This window comes from Apaloderma vittatum, unplaced genomic scaffold (assembly GCF_000703405.1).
Source record: "Apaloderma vittatum isolate BGI_N311 unplaced genomic scaffold, ASM70340v1 scaffold22339, whole genome shotgun sequence".
NCBI classification, from domain to species: domain Eukaryota; kingdom Metazoa; phylum Chordata; class Aves; order Trogoniformes; family Trogonidae; genus Apaloderma; species Apaloderma vittatum.
The window spans coordinates 20,009-36,803 of NW_009737269.1; the positions used below are offsets into that span (position 1 = coordinate 20,009).

Consider the following 16,795-nt stretch of genomic DNA (forward strand, 5'->3'; position numbering starts at 1 on the left):
CCAATTCATTTCAGACCCCTCCCCAGAGTATTGCAAACAGGCAAAGGAGGAACGATCATAACCAGGTGAAGAATACATGGGTTCGGCTTTTCATTCTTAGATTCCCAGTTTAGGTCCTTGTCTGACCTAGTTTTGTTTTGGAGAGTAGAAGCACTTACATGTATATATTGTATACACACACACATGCAGACATGTACATATATAGTATATGAATATATGTATGTATTGTCTACATACATATTGCATATATACATATTGTCTACCTACATGCATATATGTACATAAAATATTGTCTGGAGCTCAAAGAAACATATATATATGTATATACCTTATGCATATATACACATAAACAAAATATTATGTGGAAATCAAAGGATTATATTTTTGGCCTGTGCACCATGGACTTAGCACAGTTTTAGGCAGAATTAGGAGTCCTGATGTCAATGGGACTATTAGGACTTAGGTTTGCTTGCACGAGTAGCAGTTTGTAGAATCAGACCCTTATTCTTCTGCTTGTGTATTACAGTTATGTCAACTTAGGGATGTTTCCCAAGTCTTGTGTGTTTCCAAACTCAAGGATGCAATAAAATACAACTATTAAAGTAGCCATGTGTTTGCTTATATTTATTCTTAGGTCTAAAAGTAGAGGGAAAAAAATGGACATATTTCTGAATGTACCATAGAGGCTAGCTGCTATAAACATACACACAGTAACAGCTCTACTTGGTTACCTGTGTGATCCTGCTGCATCTGGTAAAGCTTAGCTACTCAGGCAGGGACAGGGACTGGGCTGAATTTGAAGGTGGAGCACTACCACTACTTCTCCCTGAGCTGCTGTCAAGTTTAAGCCAACACTTTCTTAAAGAGGAAACCTAGAAACTTATCTGACAGGCAAGAGGTGATGCTCTCCGAGTGAGCTGCAGCTACAGCACCGGGATCTGCAGGCAATCAACTGGAGCTGTAATGCAGAAAGAGAAGAGCTGCCTCCCACCTTTTCCCATGTGAAGAGTTTTAACCCTGACCTTTCCTTATCGACAACCTACCCACATACCCGCAGGAGAAATGCAATGATAATGTGGTTTTATCCCTTTTTGAACTGTACTGAGCTGTTGGCCAGGGTGTTACCAATGATAATGATATCCACACTTCATGTCAGACTCCTCTCCTTGGTTCATAATCTGCTGAGATACCAGTGGCTCTGGGGACAAAGTGGCCACTGTTGTCCCTCTCTGTAGGACGTGGTCCACAAGGCCCTGGGTGAACCGCTGCCAGTGGGGGGGACTCTGAAATGAGTTTGTCTGGCCAGACAGGGTGGCCATAGGCCAGTTGAAAAGTGGGACCTTTTGGACTCTGTAGTGACTTTGGGTCATCCATCAGGAAGGCTGAGATGTCATTTGTCCCTGCCGCCCTGCAGGACCCCGGGTCTGAGGTCATCCAGGCATCTCCGCCGTCTCCCTGGCCTGTGGGTAGGCTGGCACCTTTTGCTTGTGTAAACACCTATGGCAAAATAAGAGCTTTATAAGGGGAGAAAAAAAGGCAGAAGCACAGACTCACTTGTTACCAGGGCTGGGCTACAGCACTGTGAGTTACTGGAATCGGAATTGGATGAGCCAATCGATCTCTGGCCATTTCCTTCTCATGACTATGTAGCCTCTATCTTAATGACAGTGGCATTCAGCCCCAGTTCTTCTCCACCGACTGGGGCAGGGCATAGCCTGAAGGCCCTGAGCTCACCATCATCATAAAGATCAAAGCCGAGGATTTATCCTGGGGAAGAAAGTGTCTGAGCTGGTTCCTGCCTGAGAATGAAGAGCATTAACTCTGGTTTCTCTCCAGCCTTCAGCTCTTGGACTCCAGACATCACCCGCCAGGCCTGGGAGAAATCCCACCCTGCGCAGTCCGGGCCAGGCTGCTGCAGGCAGCGAGGAGCAGCATCATGGCGGGGATACGGACAAGGCTGAGCCCTCTTCTGCTCCCCACCACCAGGATCCTGCACCACGTCCAGCTCCCCTTTGCTCTGGTGTCCTGTGGACACAAGGTACGTAAAAGCGAGCGGCGGGTCTGTGTGGATGCATGTGAGAGCTGAGGGAGATGAGGAGAGGGAGGCAGTGGCCAAGGACACCCGGTGCTACTGTGGGGAGAACTGTGGGTATTGCAGCACCGGTTTGGGGCACAAATCTGTGAGTGATCAAGCCCTGCCAGCCCTGCCGCTGGCATGGATACTTGCTTATTGCTCGGGGAGCCACACTGATGTCACAGCTCATCCCTCCTCAGACCTGCCACTCCTCTGCACCCTTGTGCCCAGTTGTGTGCTCCTGTCCAGGGCTGTGCTCGCAGGTCCTGGCAAGGTCTGTGGAAGAGGTGATTTGTAGAAAGCTGCAAGCATATGTAGCCTGGCTGGGCACCGCTAACCCCCATGCCTGACATCTGACGTCCCAAGCGATTTGTGCCCGCAGTCTGTACCCCCAGTTCTTTCCTAGCAGCTGCACAGGGGTCCTCCTGGGGACTCCCTCCTACCCTGACTCTGTGCACAGCATCACCACCATCAGTTAAAAGTGGTTGAAAATTTTTCTACATCAAAAATTAACCAGTTGTGCTATTGTCTCACCATGATGGATGCCACAGCTAGTTTCTAACCCGCATTTGGACTGAAACTCCATGTTTTGTGGGGGCAGGACATTGCTCCTCAAACTCCAGCTGGCTTGGCAATGAAATTAGAGCGGGCTTGGAGGTTGAGCTGATGTGGGGAAGGCTCCAGAGATTTCTTACAAACTCTTAGGCAGAAGGCTGTGAATGAAACACTACCACACCTGGGACTTTTTCAAACATCAGCCCATGTTGTGGGAGATTATCTCCCAGCCTGTCATCTTCAATCCAGGCTGCATTTTGCTGTGATACCTTCCGTGTGCTACCTCACTGCTTTTATTTCGGTACAACTTGTAATGCATGCAAAAGTTGTTAAGCTGTCATGTTATCCTTTCCGTCTGAGCAGCACCACGGTCTCTGGGGAAAGGCAAAATGTCTTATGTACCTGGCAGCAGCATGGTTCAGCATTAACATTTATGCTGTGCTGTAAAAAAAAAATAAAATAAAAAGGGAGATCAGTGCAGCAGCATAATTAATCACATAAAAGCAGAAACTTTTTGAAAAAATGTAAAGGTGTTTTAAGGCGAGACCAGCATTAAAACTTTGGGCGTCCTGCAGCATTACGGAAAGCACAGAGCACTGGTGTGCTGCTCAAGGAGAAGGAGGTGTCTGCTGTTCACATTAAGAGCTTCATCAGCCCTGTTAGTCCCACACTTGAAGTTAAGATCTTGTGTAAGCGTTTGCAGTGGCAGCGTGTCTGAGTTAAAGCTTATCATGAGTGTCTGACCTGCCTTCCTGGCACTGCTCACAAGATGATACAAGAAGTCCTGCGATACTTAATGGAGCTGGGCATGGGGAAATCTATTGGTCTTATGAGAGCGTTTGTTATGAAAGAGGCTGAGGCAGGACAGGAGCCCTTTCTTTCTCTGTTAGCATTAAATTTTCTGGGAGATAACAATTTTTTTAGCCATATTTAACACCACTGCTAGCTGAGTTACACTGCCCTTTCTGATTCTTCCACGGCTGTGTTTGAACCAAGGCTGCTCTCCCATTTTCTTTCAAAACCTACGAGAAGGTGCAGCTTTACCCTGCTGGTGAGATCTTATTTCCTCTCCCTCTTTTCTTTTTTCCCCCTTTGCATTTCACAAACTCCTACCGAGAGTGTCTGACACTTTGCCCTTCAGGGCAGCCTTCTAATTGCCCGTGTAAGTGCAAAGTCAGATGCCCAATCCACATCCTGGCAAAGGTGATAATCAGGGGAGCTCCTCCAGCTTTGGCTGGGAACAGCTGGAGTCTGGGAAAGGGGAACCCAGGGCAAACAGAAGGGGGGAGGTGGAGATCCCAGAGGACTTTGATATTTTTAGAGGATCCTCTTAACAGCCTCAACATCTCCTACTTTCTGCCATTAATCTAGTCTGAAATTAGGTCCCGTGCAAAGTGCTGGATTTGCAGCCAGGACCTGATCTCCTCCATCCACTGCTGGAGCAGGTGTGGGAGATCAGTCTGCATAATGTTTCAGAATAAAACAGAATAAAAGGCTCATCACAACTTCTGGCCTGCACTCAGGGGTACACGGGCACTCCAGAGCTATGTGGTTGCTGGGATTTCCTACAGTTAAATCAGCAGGTATGGAACAGCCAAGAAACAGGTTTTCACCATGGCAAGAAATAGTTGTCTGGAGATACCAGAGTGTCATGTCATCAGTCCACGGCTCTCAGTATTATCCTTTTGTCAATTGCTGAATCAGTTTCTTGTCCTCTTTAGAGCTCCTCATTTTATGCAATTCCTGATTCCTTGTGCTTGCTCAGAGACACACCGGCAAACGTGGCAGGAAGAAGCAGGACACACAGCAGATGCCTTCAGGCCACCACCGTGCTTCCCAGGCAGTTGGAGCTGCTGAGTCTAAATCCAGACCATCCATCTCAGGTGGTGTGAGCCCTTGCGCAGTGCTGGAGGGCATTGGTGCCTGCTCAGCCCCTCCTTGACAACTGGAGGAGGTCAGAGGAGTTGTCACCTCCCCACCTTCAGGTGCCATTAGGTATGTTAATCTGTGAAGCCACCTGAATTGCTCAGCTACAACTGAAAGCAAAGCCAGCTGTGAGGCAGCTGTGTTAAGTGGCTGAGGCGTGGTCTTGAAAGTCTCCAGTTAAATGTGGTGGAGGAACCTTTCAGAATTAAAAATAACACCTTCCTGAGAATGGGCATCACTGCAAACCTTTAAAATGTCAACACTCTGCAGAAAACAAAGCTTTGGACAAGATTGAGTTTCAGGGGAATCAAAAATTGTTAATTTTTGGCTGTTGCTGGAATAGGCAGAATGATATAAGTATGCTCTGATATCCTTTCTGCACAGCAGCACCGTGTGCCTTTGCACCACCGAGCAGTGCTGGGGCCTCCCTCTGCTCAGGTATTTTGTTTGAAGGGCTGAGGGTTTCACCGTTCCACCAGCGCTGCTGAAAGCAGATACGTCCTCCGCCGTCAGTTCAGTGCCACCTACAGTAGCAAGCGCAGAAACTGTCAGACTCGGGGAAACCAAAGGAAGAAATTCCTGCACGCTCGAGCAAAGCTGGGTTTAGGTCAAAACGCTGAAGTGGGACTTTTTAGTAATGTGTTTGTTCGTCTGTGTTGCAGAGGAAGGCAAGGAAAACTGGAATGAAGCCGTTTTGGTTGAAAGCTGGCAGCTGCTGCTGTGTCTGCTGGTAATAACTTCCACAAATTATTTCTCTCTGTGACCTGCCCTGTCACTTGCTATTTTTTGTGTATTACATGTACTTGTATTTCTTTCCAGGGTATAGATGGATCTCTGGGAGGTGAGGAAAAGCACTTCTTCAGGTTTGTGTCAGTGTTTTCACTAATTTTTTTTCAGTCGGTAATTCTGAAAATGCAAAAGAAACAAAAGCAGTGCTCTAGATCTAGATGTTTGAACTAAATGCATTTAAAATGATACTTCAGAAGAACTCTGTAAGACACAACACTTACTTGTTGGGGAAGTGTTTGCATGAGTATGAACCTTTTCTCCGGAAAGATGACTAGAAAGATCACCTCTATTCTGAGGCTATTCTGTCCTATGGAAATAGCTCATACTACAGTGGGGTTGTTACAGCATATTCTTTTTTTAACTGGTATTTGTTGACATCTTTCTTTTCTTGCCCAAATTCTTAAGAAAGCTTCAAACATTTCACCTGCTTGTTTCTCTTCTGTTGAAGCATCAGTCCAAATCTGGTTTGTTATCCAGCTACTTCCTGAAGGACACCCTACAGACATGTGAAAGCCTGGCCTTACCCGTGAGTGCCCATAGGGCTCTCCAGACACAGTATTGCTTTTGGCTAGGGAAAATGGCTAACCTTTTATAGGGGCACATCCCAGAGCAAGTGCTTGTTCCCATTTAGCTCAGATGGAGCTAAACAATTCCCAAATAAATGTGCCAAAGTGTGGAGCTGGTTCAAGGTATGAGTAAGCTGGTGTCCCCTTAACACAGGATATTTATTTTAATTCTGGCACTACTGAAGACACAATTGATAAATAAAAAAACAGCACTACTGCTGGTTTAAAAATATTACAGTTCCCCTTCACCAACCAGTTGTTATTCTCTCCCCTATGCAATGCTACTTCGGTTGTGCTGGCACAAATTTAGAGCTGCATCATATACCCCTTCAGGGACATGATCTGGCTTAATAAAGAACCCACAAGAAGAAAAGGTGACAGGTGATGCATGGGATAGTCTTCTAAATGGCTGTCTAGATGTAACTGAAGCAAGAGCACAACGACAGCGAGGGAAAATAACTGTGGCAAGAGTTGTTGCCAAAACACGTCATCAAACTGGCCCATTCTCTTTTGGCCCACACCATCCTTGCCGTACTACAGCAGAGTACGAGTATGTTCATAGAGCTGACGGCTCTCCTGACCCAAGCGATGTGTGTGTGAGAGTTGACTGCAAGCACACCCAAGGCTTCCTACACAAGTGGCACTGCTGCTGGTGTGCAACGTTCCTGGACAAAACACCGACTCCAGCAAAAATTCGTGCTGTTGAGGTGACCTCCCAAGTACCCTCCATTCCAGTTTCTTCATGAAACATAGTGAACAAAACCGTTTCTTTTTTACCCAAGGTCTGCCTGTCCTGTCACAACCCCCATGAGATGTGATTTGCAGGCCTCGATGTCTCTTCTCTTCTCCTCTCTCTCCTTTTTTTGTTACCCCAAGTTTTCCGAAACTCCTTTATAGATTAAAATATGAGATGTCAAGCGCTTTACTGTCACCAAACACCTTACTCACTGTATAATTTGCTGCCTGTAAGTCACTGCTTACCGTATAACCCGGATTTTACTAATGATAACCTGCAAATGCTAAAATTCATTACTTTTGGATCTCAGACGCAGGTAAATACAGAACACTTTAATGTTTTTTAACAATTTAGCCCTCAGGGATCCTGATTTGTTTTCAGCACGGTGTCAAATGGATAAACAAATGCTGAGTCTGTGTGTGACAATATAATTACCACCACTACAAATACCTGCCCATCTTTAACAACCCGTGGTGCTAATGAAACTTATCTCAGGGATGTGAATTTAGAACTTGGGGATACTCGGCTGAAAGGATACCAAGGGCTTTTATTTAACCACATCAAATATGCTTGCAAATCGTTAAAAAGTCTCAAATCTGTGTTGTGGGCAGAAAAACTACAGTATGCACAGTGTTTTTTCGCCTTGCTGCTGCATCAGAAATTAATTCCACGCTTCCCAATTTTCATTCCTATCCTTGGTAGTGCCAAGCTTCTCATCTCCTTCGAAGCAGGATCTATGCAGAACACCAGAGCTGCCTCCCGGCTGGCTGCCGAGGGTGGTGGGGGCATGTGAGGAGGGGGACAGGGCCCTGCAGCGACACCTGCTGACATCAGGATCCCACCCACACTGGGGATGGGGCACGCTCCCCCTACCCCAAAACCTGCTGCACGGCAGTGAGCCTTCTGTCATTTTACTGCTTGGGAAGGTCCCGTAGGTGTGGGAAGGGTAAACGGTCACGTTAGCCAGCATTTTGGAACGGCTGCCTCAACGCTACTGATCTAACAGCTTGTCTGTAGAGTCTGTCAAGAACAAACCCTTGAGCTTTAACATCCTCTTTTAATCCAAAACTTCCAAGCATGAACAAAAAGCTTCTGAGGAGAGAGGTAGTAAAATTGCAAAACTGACTAAAATACCAGATACAAACAGCTCATGTCAGAAACAAGTATTATGTGAGTGAACTGATTTCATGGCATTTGAAGCCCATTTCCTACCAGTATTGCAACTCGCAACTTAACTTTATGAGCCAAACTTAAACAGAAAAAATGGATGGTATGATGTCGGAATAGGAGAGAAGTAATTTTAAATTTCTCAATCTGATGAACATATTATAAACATAATATTCTGCAGCATATGGTGGTAAAATCTGAAATCTGAGGCATCAAACTAAATACCTTTTAAAAGAGAGAAGTGGCAGCTGCACCGACAGTCATGCGAGTGTGCTGCCCTTGCAGCATAGGGCCCTTAACACTGCACAGGGTAACTCCCAGCACTGAGATCACAGGCACCGCTCTAGGAGAAAGTAGCACCACTGCAGATATTCAAGTTCTTGGGAGAGTGTTTCATCACTTTTACCATAAAAAATATTTTTAAAAAAACATATCCTAAATTTCCCATTCACCTTCAGGTGATCACTCTGTATCTTACCAACCTTCAGCAGTCAACAAGCATACTTTATTCTTTCTACTTTCTTAATGAGGTGATTCTCTTTTCTCACACTCAGACACTTTTCAAGAGCAAAATAAGTAAATATCTTTATTTAACTTCTTAAAAGGAATACTTAAAATCGTTAATAATTTACATCATACCGATACCCGACATGCCACAGAAACTCACAGAACAGCGTATTTATTTATACTGACTTCATCCATACAAAAACATTCTTTTAATATAAAGAAATTTCAGCTTTTAAGCCTGGATCCTGAGGTCAATGTTTCTCATTTGACAGATGTGTAACTGAGTTAACTGAAATACCCATTAAAGAGATTTAATATAAAGCTAAGAAAGGATTAATAGTTTTCTTAAATTAGGTGATGACAGTGTCATACATGTTTCCAGAAAACATTCAGGTTATTTCTTTCCATGAACAGAGCTTCTTGTACCTGTTGCATGTTAAAACCATTTGTAAAGCTTATCAAAAAATAATAGTTTACTCCTTTAACACTGAACATATTGAACTCATAACTATCTAGCAACTTACTCCATGTAACACTAATTGAACTTGATTAAGCATAGAAACAAAAACTATCCAGGGATGGTGAAGAATTATACATGGCAGTACAGAACGACAACAGAATAAGAAAGATACAAAAAAGCACATGGATACGGAATTTTTTTTTTAATCACTTTTTTTTCCCTTTAGAGGGCTTTGCAAATAGAGCAGGATCGATTTGGTCTCTAGACAGACCTCTCACTGAAAAAAGCCTTGCTGCTCTTTCCTTTAAAGTGCCTCCACATTTCAGTCCTAAAGACATTAATTGCATCTTCAGTTTATCTAAACCCAGGGCCTCCATTTCCGCAGCAGAGTTGAATGCCAGCAGGTCTATTGGTTCCACCTCCTGCAAAGAGAAAAACATCTCATCAGACTATTATTATTTTCTTCCTGACTGAGGGGGAGGAGGGGGAGGAACAAGCATAGACAGAATATTTCCTTTTACAGAAGACCTTCCACTAGGATAATCTCAAACTCCTAATTACTTAATAAAGCTGAGCAACGTCTCAATGTGTATTATGTTGGATATTGTTATTATGAGTGGTGCTTATGCTGCCCAGGCGAAGTATGACTGCATCATGTGCAAGCAAAATGCACAAAACAAACTGTGGATATGCTTAGGCTTGCAACGTACACAGCCTCCAAGACGGAAGAGTTGGTCATTTTAAATGTTCTTGCTGAACTTTTAAAGTTATTCCATATGAATTAATACATTCTACTTGCAGTAGAGGAATGCTGACAAGTAAAATAAAAATAAATAGAAATAAATAAATAAATAAGTGGCAGTCTTTAATACTGTTCCTCTGGAGACAAAATAGGTCAGGAGTGTTTCTATCACCAGGGAAGTTAAGTACTCCCAAGAAAATCAAATTAAAAACAACAGCCCATCTCACCTAACAGTTCAGTAGCTTAACCTTGACTTTCAGAGGCACGGCAAAGCTAACAGCCCCTTTTTAGTCCAATGTAGAACATAACTGATACACTCCCGGCAGCAGCAGGAAGGAGGAGAAACAGTTATTTCTAACACAGTTGAACTGTAATTATAGAAATAGTAAGATTTAAGGAAGATTTAGTAAGATTAACCAAAAACCAAGTTCTGAAGTTCACATCTCATCCTGCCAGAAGAAAGTGGATTAAAGTTTCATCTTAAAAGGAAATTAGCATTTGCCAAATAATCGAGGGTAAAAGGGACCTCTAGAGATTGTCTTGTCCAAGGTCAGGGTCTTGTCCATAAAAGAAAATGGACAAAAACCAAATAATTCCAATAATGGAGTTTACTAATGCACTAAACACTAACACTAAATATTAACCCACTAAAAGGGACAGGAAAATATAAGCACATTGTATGTACATGGTATGTATCATGATGGAGTTATCAAAGAGATTTCAGAGCTGTTACAAACACAGCAAAAACAAGTAATGCTAGCAGAATTAGAACCTTTGTCCTGCTAAGCATACAAAAAAAAAAAAAAAGACTGGTTGCCTCATTATTCTCATCCTACTTTTCAAAAAAAATCCAGCAAGAACTATTATAAAATATTTCCACCTGCAATAACAATCTGCCACAGCACTGGTGGAGTTTCCTGTTCCAGAAATAGACAGTCTCATAAATACAGAGCAAAAGGTAAACAGTGAAGAATGGTAAACATCCTGTTTAAAATTTGCCAGCTCTGACAGTACAGTAGATGACAAAATCCTAATTTATCAGATTATATCCTTGATCTTTTTTCCATTTTCACGTCACAGAATTCAGTCATATGCAGTGGCAGCTGATGGTGGACTTCCTGCTCAAGCTGAAAAAAAAGCAGAAAATCCAAACTCTCTAGCTCCTCCCCCCGCCAAGCTGCATTTTGTTGTATTGCTAGAATAAGCCTAGCTTCATCACTCCTAAAAATTTTTAATAGCAATATTAATGAGCGATGAAGCACAACTACTGGCACCTTTTCCTGCCAAATATTAGCTGGGCTTTCATCAGTTCAGTAGGAAAAGCTACATTTTCTCTTGGCTGGAAGACTGATCTGAAGCCTCTTCAATCAAAAGAATCCCAGCCATCCTTCTGTCAATCACCAGAGAAGGAACCTCATGGTCCGCTCTGCTCCTGATCTGTCTCTCTACTGAAGGAACTGCTGCTTTCAGACTTCTGATGGTCAAGGAAGAACTGAAATGTGCACTAGCCTACTAGGTTTCTCTATGAACTAGATTAAAGTTTTTTTATAATGAAAACAAAGGCTGGTCAGCTTATTGTTTAGGAAATGACTTATAATTTAAACACTGATGTCAATTATAAACATTAAGGTCAAATTATGTTATAAATAAGATTAGTCAAATTGGACAGTGTTTAGTAATGTATCAAAAAGTATTGATAAGAGTCTTTTATCCTACAGGAGGTTTTTACAGCCCTTTTCCCCCCACTCAGTGAAGAATTTTAATCCAGAGTGTATCTATTTGTAGAAAGAGAAAAAAACAACAAAAAAACAAACACAAAAAGCCCAACAGAGAAACATAGATCTCAGGAAAGACAATGCTGTACAGTCATCTTAGTAGGAACTCTAGACTATTAAAATCTTAATCTTATAAAGTTCCTCCTTGACCCATTTTACTTAGCATCTCTCAAGACAATGCTACCATACTATAGCTTTCTCCATGGAGACACTGTCAACCGAGAGCCTTCTTTGGCTGTAGTTTCCATTAACTTGCCATGTTGCATTTTCTTAAGTCACATGATGCACCCTCAGTTAAGCTATTTTTCCTTTTAAACCTTGGGATTTTTTGTGCTCTGAATCAAAGTCTGGAGATTGTATTAGCTTCTTAGGGAGACTATGAGTCTAACTCAAGCATGTACATCTAATGCATCGAAGCCATTCGTTATAAATTCCCTCCCTTCAGTCTTTTTCAGCTGAAGAAAAAGACATCTCGCATTTTGTACTCCTTCATACTTACTGTGCTCTGTAACTGGTTTGTTTCCTGTGCCTTGGAAGAAGCATTTTCTTGCTGCTCTTCTTTCAGAGCTTGTGTCATCTCATTCTTTTCTGGGGCCTCTTCCTTCAAGGGCTTTGTCATTTTACTGTTTTCTTCTGCTGGAATTTGAGTTTGCCCATTTGTGTGTGTCTCTCCTTGCATATCTCTTCCAGCATCTGTTGGCTGCTCCAGTGGTTTCTCAGTTGCACTAGTAGCTGGACTATTCTCTCCAGAATCCACAGAGCTGCTTGAACATTCATTTGAGTTTCCAGCATTTTCGTTATATCTGCTGCCTGATGGACAACTTCCATCAGATGCGGGAGGGGAATCATCTTCACTGTCATCCTCAGAGTCTGAACTGTCTGGATCATCCAATCCTTCCAATCCCAGCCTGGCATAAGCAGTACATTACACGTGAATATTGGTCTATTTTCACCTTTTTTTTTTAAAAAACATTATTTTTATTATCATGCTTTCTTTCCAAAACTCATTTCAGAGAGCTGTAGCTGCAGTAAACTACTCTAGCAGCTATTTACGATAGTTTAGTAAACTGAAGAGCTGCTAATACTGAACAGGACTCAGCATCCCCCGAAGACAGGTATTTTTTTTACAGCATTGCCAATAAAGAAATGAGTGCTACATATTGCTGTTCCAAACACCAGTGGAATCATTAAGACTTCTCTTTACCACATTAGGTGAAAAATGCCAGGAGAAAAATTACTATCTTTTTTTAGTTCACTGTCTTTTTTTCACTAATGAATAAAATTCACAATGAGAGGTATATAGAATATAACCGTATTAGCACAGGGGGAAAAAGGTGTCTATTTTAACAAAAAACATTTGTCTGCTCAGCTGGGACAGAATTAAATGAACATAGCAACATTTGCTTTAATTTCTCCAATTAAATCAGTTCAAGTTAATTTTATTATTTAAGTCTACATCTCTGAGAAGATGTTGACATCCTGTTCAAGGCTTAACACTTGAGTACTAGTATAAAGAGAGTCACAATATTTACCAGAAACATTTTCTTTTTCGAGATTTTGCTCCATTCGGTCCAGATTCACCAGGACGCTTCCGACTATTGCCACTTTCTGGTGACACCATTCTGCTTGAAGTGGCCTGCAATCCTTCAAAATAAAGTTAAAGGTCTACTTCATCGGTACACAATTCACCTATGCTGTAAATTCTCCTTATCTCTTAATTTCAGATGCAATTTAAAACATCAGCTGAAAATAATCACTAGTGGTGCACATTTACATAACTCAAAGCTTCAAAATAAACACAACAGCAGCAAAAGCTTTGTTTATGCTGCTTTACTAAAGCACAGAGTCAACCTTAAAATTGGACTCTTGAACTGGATGCTGTAGAACCAAAGGTTCTACATCCCTTTCAGCTTCAAGTTTCACTATTAAGCTGCCAGCAAGGGAACAATGTGTAGATGAATGAAATAACTACAAAGAAGAGTAAGTGAAACGTTGTATTTTATAGTTGGATTCAATTTCTAGTGAGACCTGTTTGTATATTAGCATTTCATGTTATTACATAATTCTTACAGCTGAACTAGCAACACTACCTTCACAGAGTTTTGCTTTTATTATGGCACTGTAGCACAGCAAGATGAAACGTGAAGTTCAACCAATTTTACTGGGATTTTAATTTCATTCAATTTAGAGTTAGTGTCAGCAATATTAAAAAATAAATAAAATAATCCCACTGCAATGAGGCTATAGGGACTTTAAGTTTGCTTTATTTTTTGAGGAGAGAAAGTGAGGCTAAATGGCAATACCTTTAAGGACTGAATCTTCCACTCGCTCAGCCATCTCATGACACTGCTGCTGGTAGTCTGGATTTGTGAAAAAGTGCTTTGGCTCCGCAAGTTTCCGCTGCAGCCTTTCCAAACGCCTTTGCTCCTTTTCTGCTTCCCGTTCTGCTTGCTGCTTCACCCATTCAGCCATCCTGCAGATGACAGAACCATGAAAATTAGAGTGTTTCCAGTGTTTAAGGTAATATTAGTTTGTTGCTTGGCAATTACTGAATGCTTCCACCACCTGCTCGGACGAGAGACAATAGAGAAAGAAAACTAACAACACCCAAGGGAATTACTGAAGGAATATATAGAGAGGTTCTGCTACAAAGGTGAGAGTAAAGTTTATTTTGGAAGCCGGAAACAGCAGTAAGATCACATATCACCAACATTAGGGTCTTGTAACTTCAGAGAGAAGAACTGCAAGAATTCCAGGTGAGAAATCTAAAAGGTGCAGAACAGTTTCTCAGAAGCAGGCTGCAGTACAATCATATCTATTTTGCAATAATACAGTCATAGTCAAAAGAATCCTGTTGGCTTCCAGTCCATCTGTGCTTAAGATTTCACTTTTGCCCTCTTTTTAGTATTCAAAATAAAATTTCTTTGGTACAACAGCCTGTCACTTGACCTCTTTTGTTAACAGTGAACTACACGGTCACTTTATTTTATAATCCTAGCCTCTAAGCAAACGCCTTACGCTTTTTCGTGATTGACATCTCGAAGTCTCCTTCCACTGAGATCTCGGCAAGCCTCTCTATTCGTTGTCTTTTCAATCTGAGCACCAAGTGCTCGTAGCATAGATCCAAACCCTGAGAAAAAAAGTAACCAAGAATTAGCTAAACAAACGAGGATGAGCCAGTACACAACAACAAACAACTATGGAAAAAGAATACAATGAATTCAACACCTTCCCTTGATGCAATTAAAACAAAGGGCAAGTTGAAAATTGTAACATGTCATTGAGTGAAATGCTGAAACACTAAGTGAAAAAAGTATCCGGCGTTTACTACTCATTTTGTTTTTGTGCTCTTGGTATCACACCAGATGGACTCCAGATTTCCTTCAAACCTGTGCAGCACTTCTAACGTGAAAGATTATTTCTGGACTCCCCCAGAAAATGGTTTGAAACCTTTTTAGTCTCAAGATAACATTTTGTGTCCTTTCTAATTTAACCAAGATATACCTCACCCTTAAGCTCCTTTGGCCTGCCACATAACTTAGCCTCAGCTGCTTCATCAAGATGATCATGGTATACAAAGTTATGCTGGAGAGCCCCCCAAAACATACTTCTACACACTCTTAAGCCACTAATTACTCATAGTCAAGACCACGAATTTCTCTCATTTGGTCTCACCTTATGTTGTCTCCAGATGGAGAGAGACACTTGTTTAATTACTTCAGAGAAACACAATGTGGATTAATGTTAATACAATCCTCCAAGCAATTTGAAAGTACCCGTCACTGGTTTTTAACTAGACACTGAACAAATCTATAGTTCTCAGTGCCTCAAAGGTACCTATAAGGAGTGTCACAAACAGTAACCAATCCAGACAGCCTACTGTATCATGGGACAGAAGACATACTGTGTTCAGCTAACTAAACCAATTGCTGCCATTAGCAAGGAAAAAATTTGTAGCTCATGCAACACAATATTGAATTTTACATTCTGAAGAATGTGGACTTAGCTGCTACATCTGGCCAGGTATGTTCCCAAAAAATCAACAGTAATGCATTCACTAAGGTCGCAGATGCTGAATTAGGTCTGATAATAAAATGCCCTTCTAAGCCTGCATAATCTGTATTCCCTCAAAATCATACAGTAAGTCTCAACAGTTCTCATTTTTGCTTGTTTGCCTCTTTTTATCATGCTTTTAAGTTACAAAGTCTAAATTAAACGAACACTTTGGAAAGCAGACAAATATGTTAAAGAGCAACTTTAAACTGATCCCAGTGACACATTAGTAACACAAAGTGAATCAAAGAACACGTATTCTGTATCGTCCCAGGATAACTGAGGCTGATGGACAACAGGTGAGGAAGAAACATCCTATACTACAAACTTCTACTGCATGCACCACTTTTAGGACACTTAAAGAACATACAGTAACTCATAAGCTATAGCAACTTTATTTATTTCCAGTTCTGTTTAAAACTGAAGAAGGCGAAGTAAGCTGAGGTGTAGCCTGATGCAAGGCAGACATTAAATCAGTCATCCATATTACAAGAGATGCGCTAATAGATTAGGATTACTGCTGTTGGTATAGAGTACCTATAATTAAAATCCATTAACCTAAGGGTCGAATCAGTACAAAGCAATTAAGCAACAAACCTCCTTTTCCACCAAGAAGTCTTGGTTCCAGACTATAAATGGCTCCATTCTGCAGGACATCATCATCATTAACCAGTCGCCCATTACATTTCACGTACAAGCTTTCTTCAGGAATATTCTACAAAACAACAAAATTGAGTCATATGATTGACAGACTAAAACATTCTGAGAAAGTAAAACATTAAAAATAACGTATGCCTCCTTCCTATGGGAACATAGGGGATGTGAAAGTTAGACAATCTTAGAAGTATAAACATTCTCAGTGGTGTTTGTTTTAACCTCTGTTTACTCAAGGATGAAACACAAGTCTAAATCAGCTCATAAACATGAATGACAGGGGATCCTATCAATGGTTATAAATACTTAAAGTGTGGGTGTCAGGAGGATGGGGCCATCCTTTTTTCAGTGGTGCCCAGTGACAGGACAAGAGGTAACAGCGACAAACAAGAACACAGGAAGCTCCATCTGAACATGAGGAAGAACTTTACATTGAGCAAGGCAGAGCACTGGAACAGGTTGCCCAGAGAGGTGGTAGAGTCTCTGTCCCTGGGGACATTCAAAACCTGCCTGGACCCCACCCTATACACACCCTGCTCTGGCACTAGATCTCCAGAGGTTCCTTCCAATCCCTAGCATTTTGTGATTCTGTGAGGAAGGAAAGGACATGGGAAAATTTACACAAAGTGTGTAACACTGAATTAAAAACAATCAATCAAAACCCACGCTTCTGGAATTGTAAATAATTTAAGATTGACATCTCCCATACAGACAGAGAACATATGTAATGGAATATAAGACCCCCTTACAGCAAACTCTCCTGTCCCAGCTAAGCCACGGCAACACGAAGC

The 16,795-nt window shown here is 41.8% G+C and overlaps 1 protein-coding gene across 1 annotated transcript; it reads right to left on the bottom strand.

The window, feature by feature from the left end:
* Nucleotides 1–1,762: 1,762 nt before the first annotated feature.
* SDE2 (SDE2 telomere maintenance homolog (S. pombe)) lies at nucleotides 1,763–16,065 on the bottom strand (the record flags this gene model as incomplete). The annotated part of the gene is given in 9 exon segments (XM_009877285.1): nucleotides 1,763–2,025; nucleotides 8,619–8,693; nucleotides 8,696–8,728; nucleotides 9,052–9,202; nucleotides 11,797–12,205; nucleotides 12,830–12,941; nucleotides 13,601–13,770; nucleotides 14,316–14,427; nucleotides 15,948–16,065. Coding segments are annotated over 9 exon segments (1,443 nt in total), but the record flags the coding sequence as incomplete, so codon positions are not given.
* Between the last annotated feature and the right edge of the window lie 730 nt (nucleotides 16,066–16,795).